The sequence below is a fragment of the Stylophora pistillata genome, chromosome 9, assembly GCF_964205215.1.
Source record: "Stylophora pistillata chromosome 9, jaStyPist1.2, whole genome shotgun sequence".
Taxonomy (NCBI): domain Eukaryota; kingdom Metazoa; phylum Cnidaria; class Anthozoa; order Scleractinia; family Pocilloporidae; genus Stylophora; species Stylophora pistillata.
The window spans coordinates 22,677,176-22,696,763 of NC_142527.1; the positions used below are offsets into that span (position 1 = coordinate 22,677,176).

General features: G+C 37.4%; 2 protein-coding genes across 4 annotated transcripts in view; both read right to left on the reverse strand.

Moving 5' to 3' along the window:
* Positions 1-12,019, reverse strand: part of LOC148723844 (protein inturned-like) — a 33,179-nt gene extending 21,160 nt beyond the window's left edge. The window contains exons 1-2 of one of the 3 annotated variants that reach the window (XM_088732125.1): positions 11,865-12,019; positions 11,591-11,763 (exon numbers count right to left, since the gene is read on the reverse strand). The gene's annotated coding sequence lies outside the window, so the exon portion shown is untranslated. Of the gene's footprint in view, positions 1-882; positions 1,013-4,362; positions 4,382-11,590; positions 11,764-11,864 lie in introns of those variants that run through there. The other 2 variants (XM_088732127.1, XM_088732128.1) reach the window with 2 other exon arrangements.
* Positions 12,020-13,552: 1,533 nt separating this feature from the next.
* LOC111344495 (polyprenol dehydrogenase) lies at positions 13,553-19,461 on the reverse strand. The gene is made up of 7 exons (XM_022951726.2): positions 19,303-19,461; positions 17,880-17,987; positions 16,583-16,651; positions 16,242-16,458; positions 15,927-16,019; positions 15,186-15,393; positions 13,553-13,909 (listed from the first exon to the last, which is right to left on the reverse strand). Exons 1-7 carry the CDS (start codon positions 19,385-19,387, stop codon positions 13,730-13,732), a joined length of 960 nt encoding a protein of 319 aa, XP_022807461.2. The 5' UTR covers positions 19,388-19,461; the 3' UTR covers positions 13,553-13,729.
* Positions 19,462-19,588: the final 127 nt, after the last annotated feature.

Below are 19,588 nucleotides of genomic sequence, written 5' to 3' on the forward strand. Positions count from 1 at the left end.
CTACTATTGCATGGAAAATGAATCAGGGAATCTCAGTCATGATTTCAAGACACGAATACGATAAAAATTCAAGTGCTTGATAAGTTTAAGAATCATCAGAAAATCAACAAGAAAGTGACCCTCACCTAGCTTTTACTTCAAAGTAACAAAAATATGAAATTTTTCGAACCTACACTCCCAGGCGCAATTTTGGGACACCTACTGTTTCCCCTGCCTCTCTCAATATAATGCTGGTGTGCAAGATCGCATAGACACATTGGAAGGGAGTACGTGTCCAGTGAAAATCATAGATCGACGTTGCTCTAGATAAGTGCCCCTACTAATTATGTCTGGGAGACCTTCCCATTCGAATTTCGTGACCTAGCTAAAGTTTGAGAACCGTGTTCGAGAGATTGTTGCCTTAAGAGATCAGAATGGAGTTGAACGAAGAAAAAAAAATGTGTATTTTAAAAATTCTGAAACAAGAAATTTATCTGAAAATTTCCTGGCGACCTTCCCCAGATGAACAGCACTAGGGAAACTGACTAAGAACTTGCATAAATGCGTTAAAAGGCGAAGTGACGAACATCGACTGACCAGAGGGTTTAACTTACGATTATTCTACCGGGATAGAACCTTCATTTTCCCAAGTCTCAGAGTAGGTTGAGACAATTTTTCACCTTTTGTGGAAAAATTGTTCATTAACTGTCTGTTTGTAGTTAATTTTTTGCATGCTACATAGAGCTTGGCAGTGTATCAGGATATCTTAGAAAAAACAAACTTTCGTCCATGCTGATCCCCGAGAGCACAAATAAGAGCTTTGTTCGGGACACTGTTAAATGGAAACGATGAATTAAAAAAAGAAGCAATATTAGAAAAGCAAACTTCACCCAACCTACCATCCATTGTCTGTTGTGTGTTATTTTATCGTACGCTATCTATCTTGATCCGACTTCTTAATCATTAAGTTCCACAAAGTACATGTTCACTTGTAGTTTTGTTGATTTAATTCATGTCTTTCCATATGGGCGTGAAACATGACTCATTTGTAGTACGTGATCTAGATCGCCAAATCCTCGCTAAGTTGACGTGCATCTGTATCAGAGTGTTTCCGGCTTTTAGCGATTCTCTCTTATTGCATTCCGTGGTACACGTTTCTTAAACTTTGATCGTCCAAATGGGAACACTTCTGCTGAGTTACGTACAACCTGGACACAACGAACGAAGACAATCGAAATTGAAAAACCTCGAAGCGAACAAATGTAATGCTGAACTTGTGGGGCTATCTATTTCGTGATGGCGCCTCGCAACCGCACTGAGCGAGAGAAATTAACCTCCCAGTCTGTTCTGTCATTACAACAATGTTCGAGATAGAATTTTTGCCTTTTCCAACTGGGCATAAGTAGCGCTACGTTGTTTGTTTATTTAGAATAAAGCGGATATTAAATGTTTGGTTGAGTTCAATTCCTTAAAAGCCACCAAATCACTTCTCAAAGTCGTAAGTCGATTCATGCGAGAGAAGATTACCGAAATAAAGTGAAACGATGGCTTCATTGTGCGTTTAGGCAAACATTATGTCACCAGCTCCAGCTTAAGTCGGTTTTTGTGGTGACCTTAGGCCAAAAATAGATGGAAAATGAATAACAAAAAAAAAAAAAAAATAGATAAACAATTGGCGGCTTCCTAAATTAGAGTGCTCTTTTTAGACTGAGGCAACTCGTTGTAGTTAACAAATCTTTAATTATCGTAATCCTTTTTTGATTTTCTATGTTTAACCAAGTGAGTGATATGATAGTTATCCAACCTTTTTTGCTGTTTATACTTTGCTCTCATCAATCGTCGAAAACATTCCTTTCTCTCACTTTGTCTTAAAAAAAAGTACTTTATGCCAAAATGACATCTCAAATCAAAATGGATATCGAGGTATCTATCAAAATCTTGATCGCGGCTACACGAGTTCACTGCGAGATAGGAGTCGAGAAAAGAAACCAACATTAAATTTTTTCAATCATCCACCCCTGGGAAACGGGGATCAACCAGTAACAAATGGGTGCTATTAATTTTCAGCGCATGGAAAGTGAGTAGGCATCAAAAGCTAGGGTTATCTTCTTGAAAAGTGTTCATGGTAACGAAAGGTGATTTATTCAGAGCAGTTTTCAGTTAAGTATTTAGAGTAATCCAGTTAACATTGATGTTGCCTCGTTACGTTCCGTTATAGGCGCAAAAATCGAGCACCAACCTTTCAAATATTAGATTTAAAACTCCACACACTCGTGGTTTAGTCTCGCGCTTTGCCGCGCCTCAGGTAGTTTGCTTGCTTTTACACCGGGTTTTAACTGGTTCGCGTGGTGATTATTTTGATTTATGAATGAATGAATGAATGAATGAATGCAACGGCATAACGGTGGTTACATAATTATAGATTTGCACAGTGAACATAGTTTCCTCATATATTTTGTCTCATAAAAATTTTCCTTCCCTTCTCAGGCCGGTGAAGAAAGCGTTGGGAGGAGGAGGGGGAGGGGGGGGGAGGGGAAGTGGGAAGAGTAGGGGGAGTAATTTAAAGTAATTTAATCCGCTCAACAGTGTTGAGCAGATTAAATTATTTGGTGTTAAAAGACTTAAAATCAGAGACGATCTTAAATGGGATGAGCACATAGACTATATTTATTGTAAGGCCGCCAAACGTTTATATACCTTAAGAGTGCTTAAAAGAGCTGGCGTAGCGAATAGCAATATTGTAAATATCTATAAGTGTATTGTTAGATCTATTTTAGAAAATTCCGTGGCTGCTTGGCCAGACATCCCTGAATATTTGTCATCCAAATCAGAAACTATACAAAGGATAGCACTTAAGGTAGTTTTTCCGGGTGTTACTAATAAGGAAGCCCTGACCATATCTGGTCTCCCAAGCCTAGAGGTCAAGCGAGAAACATTAAGTAGGAAGTTCATTGCGACATGGAAACTCCGCGCTCAAGCTAATGTTTATAATGTTCCTTATAATCGAAGATCTGGGCGTGAAAAGTCCGTTCGCCAGGAGGCAAGAACCAAGAGAGCTGATGACTTTATAACTTTTAGATTATTACGTAGACTATACATTACTATACTTTAATTAGATTTAACAGTTTTGTAAATAATACCGCTTGGTAATTCAGTTTGTACCTAGCTTTAACTGCAAAGAGTGGATTAAACGATATTTATTTATCTATCTATTTATTTATTAAACGATAGCATCGAGGAAGATTTACTGTTACCGTATGTTGACATAGTTGTGGTAACGTTTGTGGGCCATCTTTCATCACTGATCATTTGTCCACTGGAAGACTGGCAACCCCCGCTTTAAGGGCGTTATTGGAAATCAATTAGTGTCAAGAACTAATCAGTGCTCGATTTCAAAAGAACAAGGGAGTAGAATGTTTTTCAAAACCATTGCTCCTCAGAGCTATTTTGGGAGCCAGCATTGCGCATAAAGTTTAAGAGCTATACAGTTACTTTTAGTTGAGCTTTCATAACATATAACTTGATTTAGTGTCTTATCTATAGTTGTTTATAAAGTCAAGTTCAATAACATTATCAGCCGGAGTCCAAACGTAATTTGCTTAAGTTTTGTCCAATTTGAATGTGTTATAACTTTCATGGAGGTAATATTTTCCTCGTGCTTTTAAGCCTATGCATTGATGCATGTTGTTGAATGGTCTTATTTTTGTATCATCATGATTTAGCCCGAGCGTGAAAAAGTAAATTATGCAAACTTTCGAAGAAAACTTGAACCCGCCGTGCACATTCCCCCTTTTACCGCAAATGTGTCTGAACTCGTTGTCAAACCCGAAATTACCGACACGCGAGCGCCCTTGTTTTCTGTCGACAAGTGCTTGTACCAGATAATTCAAAGCGTGTTCATCCAAACTCATGCCAAGCGAAACTCTGCTCCAACCATCCAAAGGAGCTATCATTTTCCGACATTTATATCAAGAAAGAATCACTGTCGGCTGTTATTGCTATGTTTCCGGTTATAGACACGAGTATTGCTTGCGGTCGTCCCGAAGCAGTTGCCCGTTAGACTATATATGCATGCAAAACTTCGACAATTATTCGATCTAAAATGAGAACACCCATTTGGTGCCTAGTATACACTAATTCTTGTCCCATTTGTCTGGATTTGAATATGAAACAGTGTTGATTAAATGAACCATACGCGTTTGTTTATTTGGCTATAATTAGCCGAGAAACAAAGACATCAGTCTGCTTCTTTGAAATCGTGATAGCTCAAGATCCAAAGAAACAGAAAAGAGCACGTCAAACACTTTGACCTTAAAAACATTGCAGAGCTATCTTAATGTTCATAGAAAAAAGAAAAAAAAAAGAAAGAATTGGACAACATACCTGCTAGATATTCCGTGTTAAGTGAACGGATTTTCTTTTTCCTTTTTTTTTTAACAGATCTTTTGAATCACGCAGAGCGTCAAGCACAATTGTTTTCATTTACTTCGAGGTAAATAATTGGATTTCCTTAATCTTTAATCAGCTCTTTAATCTGGTTGGTAATCCGTGGATTAATTCACCTTCAATGATAAATAACGGAGCAATTCGTTTATTTACAAGGCTTTTTATCGATGATTTACACGAATTAAAATAACGAATTATTTGAATTACATTGAGAAACTTCGAAAGAAAGGAATGTTTTTAAGACGTTTATTTATGGGTTTCAGTTCATCCGCTTGTACTGATTCATGTGTTATTATGGGTCAGTATGTGTCAGTATGTGACACAGACTGAAAACAGATTAATTTTTTTTTTCTCAAAAAAAAATGAGCTTATAATTGGCTCACTCAGTCTCGGTAGGTGAGCTGAATTACGACTAATTTTTCTAATCTTAAAAACTTCTTGACTACCTACGTGTGCGTAATTAGTTGCCACCTCCTCTTTTTGGGGGAAAACATGGGAGAAAATAAACGTATTTCTCTTATCAATTTCAAATGAATTGATAGAAAACAAGGCTAGGTAACCTGTCTTAGCTAAGTTGCAAAGATAGATATCCTACAAAATCATAAGCCCCACTCTAGGCATTTATAGATTATGCTAGCATAATTTTTGGCATAATTCGAGCAAACTGGCATAATTTCTGCCAAGTAGCAATGCTAGCATAATTTGCGCATTTTGATAATTATCAGATCATTTTTGATGCCATTATTTGATCATTTTTTGTCTCTAGTCCCAAGCACTTGGTGACCTTAATCGATATTTAAAGTTTTAGTTAAACTAGTAGCATTTGTAGTTCACTGTGAAGCACTGAGCCCGGGTCTAACCTGAACCACGTGTTTATTTGAAATTCATTGCGGATTTGTTGCGTTTCTTTCCTGTAGACGAACGGCTTCTAATTAAAAAATATATATTTTGGACTTATTTGCATTTTTTCGAAGAGCATAATTTAAAAAAACGGTGGCATAATTTGGAAAAAAGAGCATAATGTTAGCATAATTTGGCCAAAAAAAAAAAAGCAATGCTACTAGCATAATATGCCACTTTTACCAGCATAATCTATAAATGCCTACCCCACTCGCCATTCCTCAAGATCAACCAATTAATGCATCCAAATTTGGATTTCTGGCCAATCTAAAAAAAAAAACTCGTGAATCGAGATGGAAAGGAATCGTTCCCATATGGTAGTGCAGCATTAGAGTTTCTTCATCTTACTGAAATACAAGTGGATGTTACTAAAACTGGTAACGGGGAACTGGTAACGGGGAACTGGTAACGGGGAACGGGGAACGGCAAACGGCGAACGGGGAACGGGTGTACAGCGGTAACCCGCCTGAGAATTCAAAATGGTGGAGTAAAGAGAACTAAAAAGGTCTGGCAACTAGTTTTGAGCATGTGCTCTTCGAACGCGATCGCCGGACCAAAAAGCATGGACGATAAGTGTAGGTTTTATTGAAGGATTTTACTTTAAAATGTTGAGTGCCTCATAATATAAATTTAGTTTTTGTCTGGCACACATTGCAGGTTGCATAGAAATCAAATCCTCGGAGAATTGAGTATCTTACAATTCATGCACAACATTTGAACAATCAACTCAGAGCTACAAGCTATTTTCTTTAAATATTTACATGTTGGGTTTTGTTTAACTGATATGTTGAGTTTTAAATGACAGCTGTTTTTTTCTTTTTTAAACAGTAAGTTTTGTCGCTTAAAATGATTTCTTATAAAATTGAAAATAATGTCTAAGAAGGAAAATGCTATTTATTGCAGTGAAAGACAATTTTAACCTGGCTTGGCAGACTTTCATATTCATATTTCATGTTTTTTCATATTTTAGCATGTCTTCAAAGCTTTTTTGAGGGCCTTTCGAAGATTAAGTGTTAAATTAAATGTTAGATAACATGTTAACTGAAATGTTATTAAAAGTTCTGTCAATGTTTGATTTCTCTATTGTTTATATGGAAGTTTATGGGTCGATACAAAGATATGTTCCTGATGTTATTTTGCGGTAAGATAAGCAGATATCTGCATGTAGTAATTTTAATAACTAGGCTGATTATTACGTTTCCTAGCTCATTTCTGTTAATCTAATATATTACCTCCTTGCTACTTATCTGCAAAAAAAAAACTGTTGGGCAATGCAAACAACCAACATACCCAAACTCTGCCAAAAGATGCAGATTTCACAAAGGAAAATCAAAGAGAGACGTCAGAACAAATGGTGGCAGCCATTGCAGAAACGTTGACTTCGAATTCTCGCCTCGGAATACTAGGCTTCGTGGGTTCGCCTGGGCAATAGTTAAATAAAGCGAGTCGTCTAATTTCGCTGCAAGCGGTGACCTAGCGATAAAATCAGTGTTTGTAAATATCGTTTACTCCGCCATTTTGAATTCTCAGGTGGGTTACCGCTGTACACCGGTTCCCGTTCGCCGTTCCCCGTTCCTCGTTCCCCGTTCCCCATTCCTAATTTTAGTAACATCCAATACAAGTGCATTCATTTCAGCTGACCTTTACCTTGACGTGACAAATAAAATTATCCACGTCAGTAGCGAAACTGGATCTCTGCGGAAATCTTGAGATAGTCTGAATTTAAAAACAACCTTATAGATATTTAGACTTACTAAAATAAAATCGTACGTTATGATAACGCTCAACATGCGCCCTATTTCCCAAGAACTACTCAGACAGTCCTTCTTAATATCGAAACAATGCCATTTAGAGTTAACCAATTTCTTTAATTAACTTGTCTATCATGCATGTGGGATGCAACAAATCTATCTTTGAATCCGATTGAATCTGAACTTTGTTCTCTGAACCTTAAAAATCTTTTTTTCTCGGAAAGCCAAAGCTAAAACCAAAGAGGAAAAAAAAAAAAAGAAAACGTAGAATTGGTTGACCATGTGTAATTCCAATGAACTTAGAGATGCTCTAAATGGATCTTGGCGTTGATTTCATTTCATTCCTGATACACTTCGAGATATTTCCTTCCGGCTGATCTCTGATAATAGGTTCTGCAGTACTTAACAAGTAGAATTACAAGTACCATGTTTCCTGAGTCAACGAGTAGCTGGGAAACGAGCATGAAACAACTGGTCATTTTACTCCTCTTTCAAGCATAAAAAATAGCTTTCTCTCTACCTTAGCCTTGTAAACGTGGCTTGGGTTTGAGAGTGAGAACAAGCACACACCAAAAACTCTAGCAAGAAATGCTGATTCGTTATTCTATTTAAAAAAAAAAAAAAAAACTGAACGATCGACTTTTAGTTTACGTGAACAGCGGTATATCTTGGGGTAGCAAACATTAGTCTGTATTTTCCGGCAGGTGACTTTTTTGTACTGAATTTTCACCTTGCTTAATGAAACTAGCGAAAAAATAAAACCAGTTAAAAAATGAAATACGAAAATAAAAATGATATCTGAGCTTGAGCGGTACTGATCGGGAATTTTGAGTGGTTTAAAGGCTACATTTTTAGCACATGGAGCTTTCACTTTTCTGAATGGTTGTACTCCCCCATGACACCCGTAAGAGGCAATTACAAGAGTACTTAAGAACGAGTCTTTGTAAGAATCAAACCTCTTGGGAAATGAAAATTTTCAACCCCCCTTCAAATTTTGCATGCAGTTAGGCACTCTGGGGAAGGTTGATCAATTTTTTTTTTAAATATAAAAGTTAGAGGCAAGATTTCTCTTCGGGAAATTGCTCAGAAGATAACATTCTTTCAAAGTCTCGCACTTTTCATTTGTCTGAAACGTTTGTTGTTGAGAACATTAGATGTAAACATTGCCAATTTATTAAATATCTGATTTTGGAGCTTCGTTCGCGAATTGCCACCATGAAAAGTAGAGTCCGGCCCGCAGAGATTTTTACATATTTAAAAACTAGAATATTATAACCAACTAAGTGCGTAGTTTCAGTTCCAGAATCGGTGTACTTTTGAAGAAATTTAGACAAACGTTTACTCAGTTTTACCCTACAGAAAAAATGACCGAAACTGTACCAAGATAAATAATCTATTGGTGTGTTCACATTCATCCCCAGGGAAAATTGAATGCATCAAATTAAAGACGAATGAGGTCATTATGTATGCTAGAAGTACCAATCTAGCTTGAGATAGAGAAATAAACATTTAACACTTTTTTTGCGATGTTTTTGTATGAAAATAAGGCCCCAGGCCTCGAACAAGCAGCCGTTGTTACCATGGTAACAAGAGTGCTGCAACCTTTAAAAAGAGCATTTTTGTGCATCCCCCCTGATTGCCTATTTGCATACAAAATTTGAAGGGGCGTTGAAAATTTTCATTTCCCAAGATGTTTGATTCTTACAGACACGTCCTTAATGAATGACATTGAACAGGTGATCTGTGTTCCGCGACTGACCCAACCACTACCTACGTATACGACCAAATCTGTCCATATTTGAAACATACACCTCTTTAGCATCGCACAGACTCTGAAAAAAGCCGAAGGTGTTGGATGAGGCCGCATAAAAAGGAGATAAGAGAGGAAAGTATCTAGCCTTTACCTTAAATAAAGTTTTTGATGTCGATCCAAGCGAAAAAAAAAACCAAATGAGATTTCCATCGCAGACTGAAAAAATATTCGAGGGCACATTTTTGCAATCTTTCGAACTGACAATTATAAGTTTTTGTTAGCCTGAGCACTTTAAAGTTCTGTTCTTGGAAGGACTCGAGTTCCATGGGTTTAGTTTTTTGCATGTGTGCTTGTTGTTTGAAGAAGCAAGTATTCTTCGAGTAAGCGAGGGGAACATTTTCATTTCTTCTATTGCAATAACTCGATCATTTATGTGAACCCACGTGGATGTAGTCAATGGATGGTATGCTGATCCTGACCTTCGTACACTTGATTGCCGCTATTCTCAAAGAACTTATTCGAGTGCCTCTTGTACTTAAGTTAACCTTACGTCGTTGTCAATGTAAAATCAGGTTGGACTGGCTTGCAAGGGTTAAATTCAAGCTAAAATAAAAACATTCTTCAGTTAGTCCAACTGGACTCTCGTTAGAAAATACATGTAGTCAAAAAGAAGTTTTGGAAAACCACGCCAGTTATGTGCATATTGTTATAAACAGGTCAAGAAGCTATGGAATTTAAGGAACCAATACGCTTGAGAAAATAAAGCTTCATTCGCCATTTTGGAAAAAAATTGAACTGTGCCTGTGCATCTTATCAGCCTTGCCTATTCGTACCCGTGTGGATATCACACTTGCAATTGCGATTTGGTTTGCGTTTGCGAATTAGTGTAATTCAAACTAAGGATTATTACAAATGCTAGCCCACGGTAATCCCTCGACAACAAGGGCGTTCAAACTTAGCCAACCTTGTTTGAAGACAATCGGATCTCGATAGTGGGTATTCTGTTTCGTTTTTCCCCCCATACATAACCTTTTTTTCGATCTTTGTCAATCACAATCAATCTACCCTCTGTGATGGCCTTGATGAAACGAATTTCGAAGAATTTTATATCTTTTCTATTTTCCCATATTAAGGTGAAATTTGTAAAATTGATATCTTTTATTTGTCGTAATTGCTCTATTGCCTTTTGTCAATATCAAGAGTTTTTTCATGTAATAGTATCAACCCTTTCATTTCAAATGCGATTAAGCACTCTCCTCCTTCCGTTGAGTATGCAAGTTAGGAAACCACGGTATGATATTAATTTGAGTCATGATGTCAACTTAGTGAAAGTCTGTTGTCCGATCGCGCCTGCGCTTTAACTTCTTGAACCTTTCTTTCACCTATATTTATCTTGAAGAAAAAAATTAATTTTCCCATTCTACCAGCGGCACCACAGAGCTCCTTGACAGAATAAAGTGTCACATGGGAAATAATCAGCTTCAAATGTAAGTCACACTTTGAGTCTGTTGCGAAAGGCCGAGGCAAACATGCAAAAGGATAAAAATAGATTTAAACTGGGGTCATTGTCTAGAGCGCGGTCAGACGTCATTCAATGAAAAAAAGAAAAAAAAATCGTCATGATCAATACATAGCCTTTCGATTCCTTGACGATATACAAATTTTATGCTTAATCTACTTTACCATGGCTAGAGCGAACTGAATGCTAATCAAAGGAGTTCCTGAATCATTAAGTCGCAAAGAAGGCGTGACTGATTCAAGTTACGCAAGGATTAATTATCTGTTATTGAACGATAAGCCTTTTAGCGGTAAGTTACAATTTCCTGGTTTAATAACGAAGATTGATTAAAAGACGCCATTCCTGACAACTTACTTGACCTTCTTGATATTTCCATATTATTTTCTCTTTATGTTTTTTTTTTCCAGAATTACTTGATTTCAAAACACGCCTCCTCTTTAGAATAACACATCGATACGAAAATGATAGGCTGCATTGTTTTCTTCAATGTGCAGTTTAACTAAACGAGTTGATTTGCCAACTCAAATAAACTTTAAAAAGTATAAAACAAAAACGACGAGCCAATATATTTGTCATGGTACTGCTTTCCTCAACGCTTAATAGCAAGCCGCACGCATCGAATTTCATCGATTTTTTTTACGTTCCCACCGATACATTAGAGAGCAGAAAAACTAAAATCTTCCTTAAGGGGAGAATTGTTTTATACAAAGTTTTAGCCCCAACCAAGCGTTAATTTCAAGGATTTGACAACACTAAAGTGCGGCGTCGATGCCATCTCGATTTTCAGTGGAACCGAAAGATTTATTAGGCGTGAGGCACGCTTGGCCAGAGGTCAATTACAAACATTAAAGGTTCCCGTTGTAAGTTCTAAGTTCCTCGACTTCAAAGAAGTTCTCCTCTCTCAAACCGAGGATGTACTAGCTCGTATATATAGCTTCCTTCTTTTGAAACAAGACATAAACCAATCCAAACGGGCGAATTGCTCCTCCAAGAATGACTGTCTAAAAAATCACAGTTTACAGGTGGTTTTTAGGTTAAATCGCTCTAGAAACGTCGGAGGGGTAGCTTTGTAGCAGAATTTACCTACAAATTCCTTCACCTTAAAATGAGAGAACAATTTTTATGTAACTTAAAGCATATGTACCACAATCTACGACGACTTGAGATCTTCTTGGCTACGACTGAATGATTACTTTCACTTGACCATCGTTTACTTAGCATCAAATAACAGAACAACTATACCTTTGAAGCTTCTTGAGAGTGTTGTTTCCACAAATATACTTTCTGACAAGCGGCGTGCAATACAAGACTCGAAGAGAATCAGCGTTTAAGCAAGAAAATGTCGACGATACCACTGGATGTACGTCATCCGTAGAAACTCAGTAAACGTTTAGGGCAGAATTTGACTAAACCCACTAAAAAAGGAATGCAAAGAGATTAAGTTCTAGCTATTTGATTTTTAAAGATGACAGAAAGTGACTGCAAGAACCAATAGCGAAGAAGGAACTTTGCTTACCGGTCTTTCCAAAATCCGCACTTCAGGACAGTTTAGTTTTCGGTCAAAGTATATTGACGAAAAACGCGAATTTCGACAGCTGCACTTTGGAGAAAAACAGGAAACTACTGGCCAACTGAGTTATAATCACGTGCCACGACAATGGAAGTTCAATGTTGAGAAGATGGAAGAAACTTGATCTGTGTTTACCCAAGTTCGTGAGCCGGAATAGACACAATACTTTCGAGGCTGTTCGGAAAAAGCGATTTTCAGTATGTCCGAGAAGCTTATCTTTCGGGTTTCAATATTTGATTCACACGTTTACGCTCTGTACAGTTTCTTTATATTTCTCGTATTAAAACTTGAATTTTGTAAACATAACATTTCTTCTATCCAAATCACATTCAGATGGTTTTGCAATATGCAAAAATATATCCGAAAGGTTTTCCAAAATGCTTAAACCAGATGGTGTATATTCGAGTCAAAGAGGTTGGAATGAAAATCTGTAATTAATTTTCTTTAATTCCAACTTAATCGTTTTTCCATCACTCCTGGAGACGCAGTGATCAAAGAAGAAAATGCTTATAAAATCTCCAAAATTGTGGTTAAACTGTTTGTTTTGAATAAATTCTCGACCAAAATCTGTAAAATCCGGGCTGTGATTTGCTAATTATGGATTACCTTAATATGATCAACTGGAAGCACCAGTTCCTTGTAACAGACTACGGAAAACGTTGCCAAAATATTTTACAATGACCTAGGGTAAATCGCTTAAAGACTTCCTTATTAAAGCCAGTAATCTTTCATTGTCGTTTGTTTTGTGTTGTATTGTTGTCGATTTGAGTAATTGAAACACGGAGTGCATAAACGCAAAGAGAGAATGGCAACCGTAACGTTCTGATGAAATTGCCCATCCCAAATAAATACCGAAATTAAAGATTTCACACTTTAGTCTAGTTTTTGAGAACTAACGATCCTTTTGGCGGGAAACAATTGAGATCATTGTTTAAACACAGAAAATCAATGATTCAATAGATCAATTAGTTAAATGAAGTCAAGCAGATAATCACTCCCTTCATTAATCCGTATGTTCGTCCGTCCGTCGGTCCGTCCTTCCATCCATCCTTCCATCCATCCACAACCACAACTCCTTCAATTATCACCATTATGGTTTCGTCTGTTAGCAATTAATAAAATGGGATAAATTTCTATTTGTGACTGTCAGTGACTCTTGGATTTCAATGAACCGGTTTGCCGAAAGACTGATAATCATCTCCTTTTCGTCAGCTCATTACTCGTCCCAATCAGATTTCGATAAACTTGACTGGCCAGTGTTAATATACCCTAACACCGGCTGTGTCTGCCACCAGCAATGTCTGACACCAGCTGTGTCTGACACTAGCTGTCTGACATTAGCTGTGTCTGACCTCAGCTGGGTCTGACACCAGCTATGCCTGACATCAGCTGTGTCTGACACCAGCTGTGTCTGACACCAGCTGTGTCTTACACCAGCTGTGTCTGACACCAGCTGTGTTTGACACCAGGTGTGTCTAGCTGGTGTTCCATACATGTATATTTAATAAGTGAAGTGGTGTTACGGCTTCAACATAGGGTTTGCTTTTCCACTAACAATGGTGTTTGTAATATTTCTCTGCTGTCGCAAGTATTTTACCATCCACACATTTCTAGCTCAATGATTACTGTCTTGCTCTAAGAATATTTTTTTTTGTAATTAATTCATAAATATACGTATATTGCCCTAGTTTGATCTCATTCTGGAACAAAGTAATGTTTTGGTGTTATTTTTCGGAAAAACAAACAAAACAAAAACAAATCGCCCATTCGCATAGTGAAACTAAAAAGCTTTTGCTACCCTGATAATTGTCTCATTTAGGTATGCCAGCAAGCTCACAGCTCACTTTCCAAAGTCTCTTCTGAACATCTTCCCTGTATGACTCATCTGAAGATTGTGTTGACTGACAGTTGACGAAATATCTACCTCCCTTGCCTTCTAATTCGGGAGATAAGGCAACGTAAATACTGTTGTCTGCCCCTTGCTGAGGAGTCTGGAAGAAATAGTATTTACCGCTTGGTAAGCCTGCATACCGTATATTTCTTACCTTGCTGGCCGCAAAAAAGAAGGCAAGCAACACTACACAAGTGTGGAGACTTTTGTTCATCTGAACCCCTCTCCAAAGGAAGGGGCGTGGTGAGGCGTGCCGCGAGATGGGAAGGGGTAATTGGTATAGCAGTGAAAGGAAGAGAAAACATTATCGCTTCTCATATATATTTACCGTATAACTGCAGACAGTACTCTTTCGGCCTTCTGGGCCTCATCAGTGCAATGCTGATTCTAAGATGGTGGTTAAGCTTTAAAGCCACCCCAAATGATTCCACATTTGTGATACCATTTAAGCCATGCCACAGTGCTCAAACTAGAAACTAGTGAGCTTCGCAGAATTGCACAAAATGACTCATCCTACTGAAGTGCTCGATTTGGACATAAAAGCAAAGCTTTGTAATGCCAAAGAGCTATATCTAACGGCAGACAATACTGTTTCGGCCTTCCGGGCCTCATCAGGGGCCTATATTTTCCGTATATTTTTCTATTCATTAGAGGTGTTTTTGAAATCTGTAAATTAGCACAACTTCTACTATTTCATTTTTTCAGTAGCCTGCAGAGCAGGCGTTCAAGTAAAGTTGGGCAAAAATTAGACCGCGCGAAAAATGGAACGAGGCGATAAATTTTCGCCTCGCTTCATTTTTCGCGCGGTCTAATTTTCGCCCAAACTTTACTTGAACGCCTGCTCTGTAGGCTATTTTTCCAGCTTTAGACCTTTTGTTTGAGAGAACATTTTGACGACTTTATTCTCCTGAGCTCGTAGCTTGAGGTCAGTTAACCATGTTTGGGACTATGTGTCTTGAAACTAAGCACTGACCGCCGCCCAGTTAGCGCAATGGATAGTGCGCTGGACTGTTTGTGCAGGAGGTCGAGGGTTCGAGCCCCGGCCGGACCAACACTCAAGGTCTTAAAATAATTGAGAGGAATTTGCTACCTTTCTATAACATCAAGAAATGGTTAGATATTCTAGTCTTCTCGGATAGGGACGAATAAATGGAGGTCCCGTCTCCTGCAGGGTTGGGGTAGGAGACGTTAATTTCCCACACACGAGATTACTGCGTGATGGATTTCCTCCCCTGGGGTGGGATGGTGGGATGTACAGGCCCCCATTTAAACCAGCTTCAAGCTGAACTGGGCTGGCTTGTCTAAACATCGTAAATACATAAATACATAGGTCTCCAGAGGAGAGATGCTTTCATTATTCTAACGCAAAGTCTTACCTTGAAAAGAAAATAAGCTAATATATTCTGAAGCATTCTCATTATCCAGGGAATATGCTGGAACAAATCAGTGTTGACTACTCCTGGATGCACTGCATTAGCTGTCACAGGGCTCTTTCTCTCCTCCAAGCGCTTCTGAAGTTCATAAGTGAATAGAATGTTCGCTAGCTTGCTTTGACTGTAACCTGAATAGGGTGAGTAATAACATCTGTGAGGGAAAACAGAAAGTAGTGTTAGTAATTCCCCAATTGTGTTTCCGTTCCCAGCCAAACATCCCCTCACCCCACGGGGTGATTGGCTAGAACTGACAAGATGGCAGAACAGTGAACCTCCACTGAGGACCCAGTAATTCTATTAGCTAACCCAGGGTTAAATTTTAATCTGGATTTCTTTTTTCCTTTGTGCAGAGACTTTTTCGGTACATAATTTTCTCTATTATTTTTAGAGTATCCAAGCATCAAATTCTAGATAAAAAGTATTATATATACTGAATTTTCTTTGAAGTTTTAAGATCTGAGAGCAGATTTCATGATAACCCCCAGATATTTGATGGGAAACTGAGTTTTAATGAGAAGCTTAGTTTTCTTGGACACAAACAAATGAGGATTTCTTTTCATGACTAATGTAAACGCCAGTGTAGTTCATTACATCAACTACTTATTAATTTATAATTGCTTGGGCAATGCACCTGAATCTTATGATAAAAATCCAACAACTAGAACATGGCTTATGAGTACCTACATGCTCTGGAGATCATCAAAGTTTATAGTCCCTGGGATGTGTGCCTCAGAAGACAATGTGACAATCCTTGAGGATCTAACTGATGAACCAGACCTGATGAAAAATGTGATATCTTTTTCACATCTATTTGTTTTATCTATTAAAAAGCCAAATGTTGTTAATGGTGACAGACTCAATCTTTGCATCTGATCTCCAATAGATCACGAGCAGGAACTAATCAAAATACATGTAGGTAATATTCAGTGTATTGTAAAATCAAGAAAAATTGACTGGTAAATTGAGTCAATTCAGTCAACCACTTGCTAATTAGCTCACCTGATCAAGTCATCCAAAAGCAGATTTGTCAGAGCAAAATGTCCAAGATGGTTCACTCCAAGTTGAAGCTCAAATCCATCTTCGGTTGTGCCGTAAGGTGGGATCATTATTCCTGCATTGTTCACAAGAATGTGAAGAGGAAGTCCTTTTTTCTTGAAATTTGTTACAAATTTCCATATCGAGGTGAGACTTCCCAGATCAAGTTCCATGTATTCCACTGATTTGCACGAAGAAAAACGAGAAAAACCAAGAGTGATGATCAAATTCACTGTATCAGGTATCACATAACAAAGTTCAACATCAGCAACAGAAAGCTAAGTATATTCATAAGTGGTCGGTACCTTCAGCTTGCGGCAACTCTTCCTTTAGTTTTCTGATTGCTCTCTCAGCTTCTGCTGTATCTCTGCAAGCTTTAGACCAAATCAACATCTTTGAAACACAATGAAGTAGTAATTTCAACAGCTTTTTAAAATAACAAAAAATTTAACCCAGCCTTTAATTCCCAAGATCTGATTGTTAAATAAATTCTCTCCTCTAGCTGCTACACATTTCTTTGTTAGTTAGTAACAAGAATTTGGTTTGATCAAGATAACAACATCTGCCTGCTGATAAGTTTGAGTATTCTCATTACCTGTTTACTGGATAATGTATGGAATATTATGAGGAGAAGTTACATATTAATCACTTCTGGGAGTTCAAGGGTTAAAAGTGAAAAAAGTTTGATTTTACCGTCTTGACCGATCAGTTCTTAATCAAGGTAAATTTATGTAAATTATTGCTTACTCCTTAATTTTCACACAACAAACAGTACCTGTATTAACCCTCTACATGTACATTTTAATCTTTAACTCCTAAAATGATGGGTGATCAAGACAGAATTTTGCCTTACAATATCAAATAACAATACATTATCAAGTAGACAAGTGATGGGAATAAAGAAAAATATTAATTAGGAGATTATTAGTTGATGCAATATCAAACTCTTTGGAATACCAGTAACATAAGAATTATGTTTGGTAGACAGTAAGAAGAATTATTAATGAGATCTTGAGGGTAAAAGGGTACATGCTATAAAATAAAAAAAAATTGCAGCATGAACACAATTAAAGTAAATGTGAAAAGCTTTGAAGATGAAAAAATTAAAGTAACATGATCCAATAGCATTCCAGAGGAGGGGGGTGTACTTCGGATTTCAAATGACAGGAGGATCAAAAGATATTTTTGGGTTTGAAATTTTCCATTTCAGGATTTCTTTGCATAGGAAAATTTTTGCAAGTCTTTTTTTCGGGTAGCTTGATTTAAGTAGGCCAGGATATTTTTTGGTATACAAAACAATCTGAAGATTAGAGATAGTTCCCGCATGTAGTTCCGTATATAAAGTAAAACCAAACTTGTTTTGCGACTGTTTTAATATTTAATGCCTTACACTTTTTGGTATAGGATTTTTTTTAAGGTTCAATTTTGGTCCAGGGAAATTTTGGGGTTTTCTTTGAAGCCCCAGAAGTTTAATTGGGTTTTGATTTTTGTCCCCATTTTATCATCTCTGTCGCTTGAAATCTGGAATATCCCCCCCCCCCCTTTAGAATCTTTAATATTTTTTTCACTTCAAAACATTGGATAAATCCAGAAAATTATTACCAATAATAACTGTCATCTGTGCCTTGCAAAGCCCTCTAACGGTTTCAAGACCAATACCCTTGTTCCCTCCAGTTACTATGGCAACCTTTCCATCCAAATTAGGAATCACTGTAAACGAGAAAATCTAATCAAATTAGACGTAAAAGAAACGTAGCTATGAGCTTTGAAAGAGGGGAAGGGTGGGTTGAACGAAGGGCTAACGCTCGAAACATCAGCTTTTGTAATCATTACAGTGGCCAATTTACCATTTCAACTTTGTTGATATATCCAAATTATTTCGTTACTCCCACCGACGCAGCCCCAAACAGTTTCTTTCGAAACTATCAGCCCTTATTCATTTGCAGTTTTATAGATGTTTTGACAATAAAAAACCTTGCTGTCTTTGCTAAATTGCTTCATTTTTTCAACTGAAAGGGGCAATCTTAGCACTCTTGTCAGGTTAAACAATCTCCGGAGGGCTAGTTGGCAATCTTTCATGGCACACAATGACACAAACAAGTGCAGGTGATTCAAGCAGCATAACTGAAAACAGGTCGGAACTTGATGTGAATGTACTTAGAGATTTTCTCTTGTTGGAACTTGGCATCTTCTCATGACAGGTAGCAATTCAGATATTAACACTGACACAGAAGTAATGGATGTAGACACACCCTTGATGATGATGAGCCAATGATGTAGTATGAAACGCCTCCCCGGCAGTCAGCTCAATTGGTTAGAGTGCTGGACTGTTGTTGAGGAGGTAGAGGGTTTGAGCCCCAGTCAGACCAACACTCAAGGTCTTAAAATAACTGAGGAGAAAGTGCTACCTCTCTATGATATCAAGAGATGGATAGACATTCTATTCTTCTCAGATAAGGACAAATAAAGTTGTAGGTCCCGTCTTCTGCATCCCGGCATTAATTAGTTAATTTGGTTAGGCAGGGGATATCAAATAGCCCACTCATGAGATCACTGTGATGTGGTCAGGCCAGTTTACTGGGAATTGGGGGTAGCTTGCGAATATGTCTGTTATAAATGTTGCAGGATGATGTATGTAAAATGTAATATGATTGTACATATTTGTAAGAAGTGTTATAATGATAATAGTAAATATTGTGTGAGATATAAATAAAACATAATGAAGAAAAAATAAAAGAAGACATGGTGGTGATAATGATAAGGATTATGATGTATAATAACTTAAGGATAAAAGCACAATCTAAATTGAATCAATTTCAAGAGCTCTTGCAATGGTTAATGGAGTAATTGAGTAAACCAATCATAAAGGGGATAAATTGCATGTAGCATGTTCATCGGTCTTTATATTATTTTTTCTTTTTTCTTTTTGGTTTTAAATAAGCTGAATCGAATTATCAAAAAAGTGTAGTACAGGATCTTGCAGCTGGATAAAAATTGCAATAATGTTTGACGGAAATCAACTTACCTTCAAGACAATTGTGTTTAGAAAAAACTTGCTTCATGAGGACTTTAGTGCCATTGAAATAGTTCATAATCATTGCGCTTGCCATAACTAATATTAAAAGTCTGGACTGATAATAATAGATCCTAAAGTATTGTTTTCTAAGTAAGTAACTAGTAATGTTTTGTAAAGATCTAATATTGCGTGACAAGACTGTCACAATAGTGAGAGGGGTTCTCGATACCAGTCCCTCGTCAGGGAGAACAATACCAATGGTTGATCGAATCGCCATTGATTAATTGATCCTCGT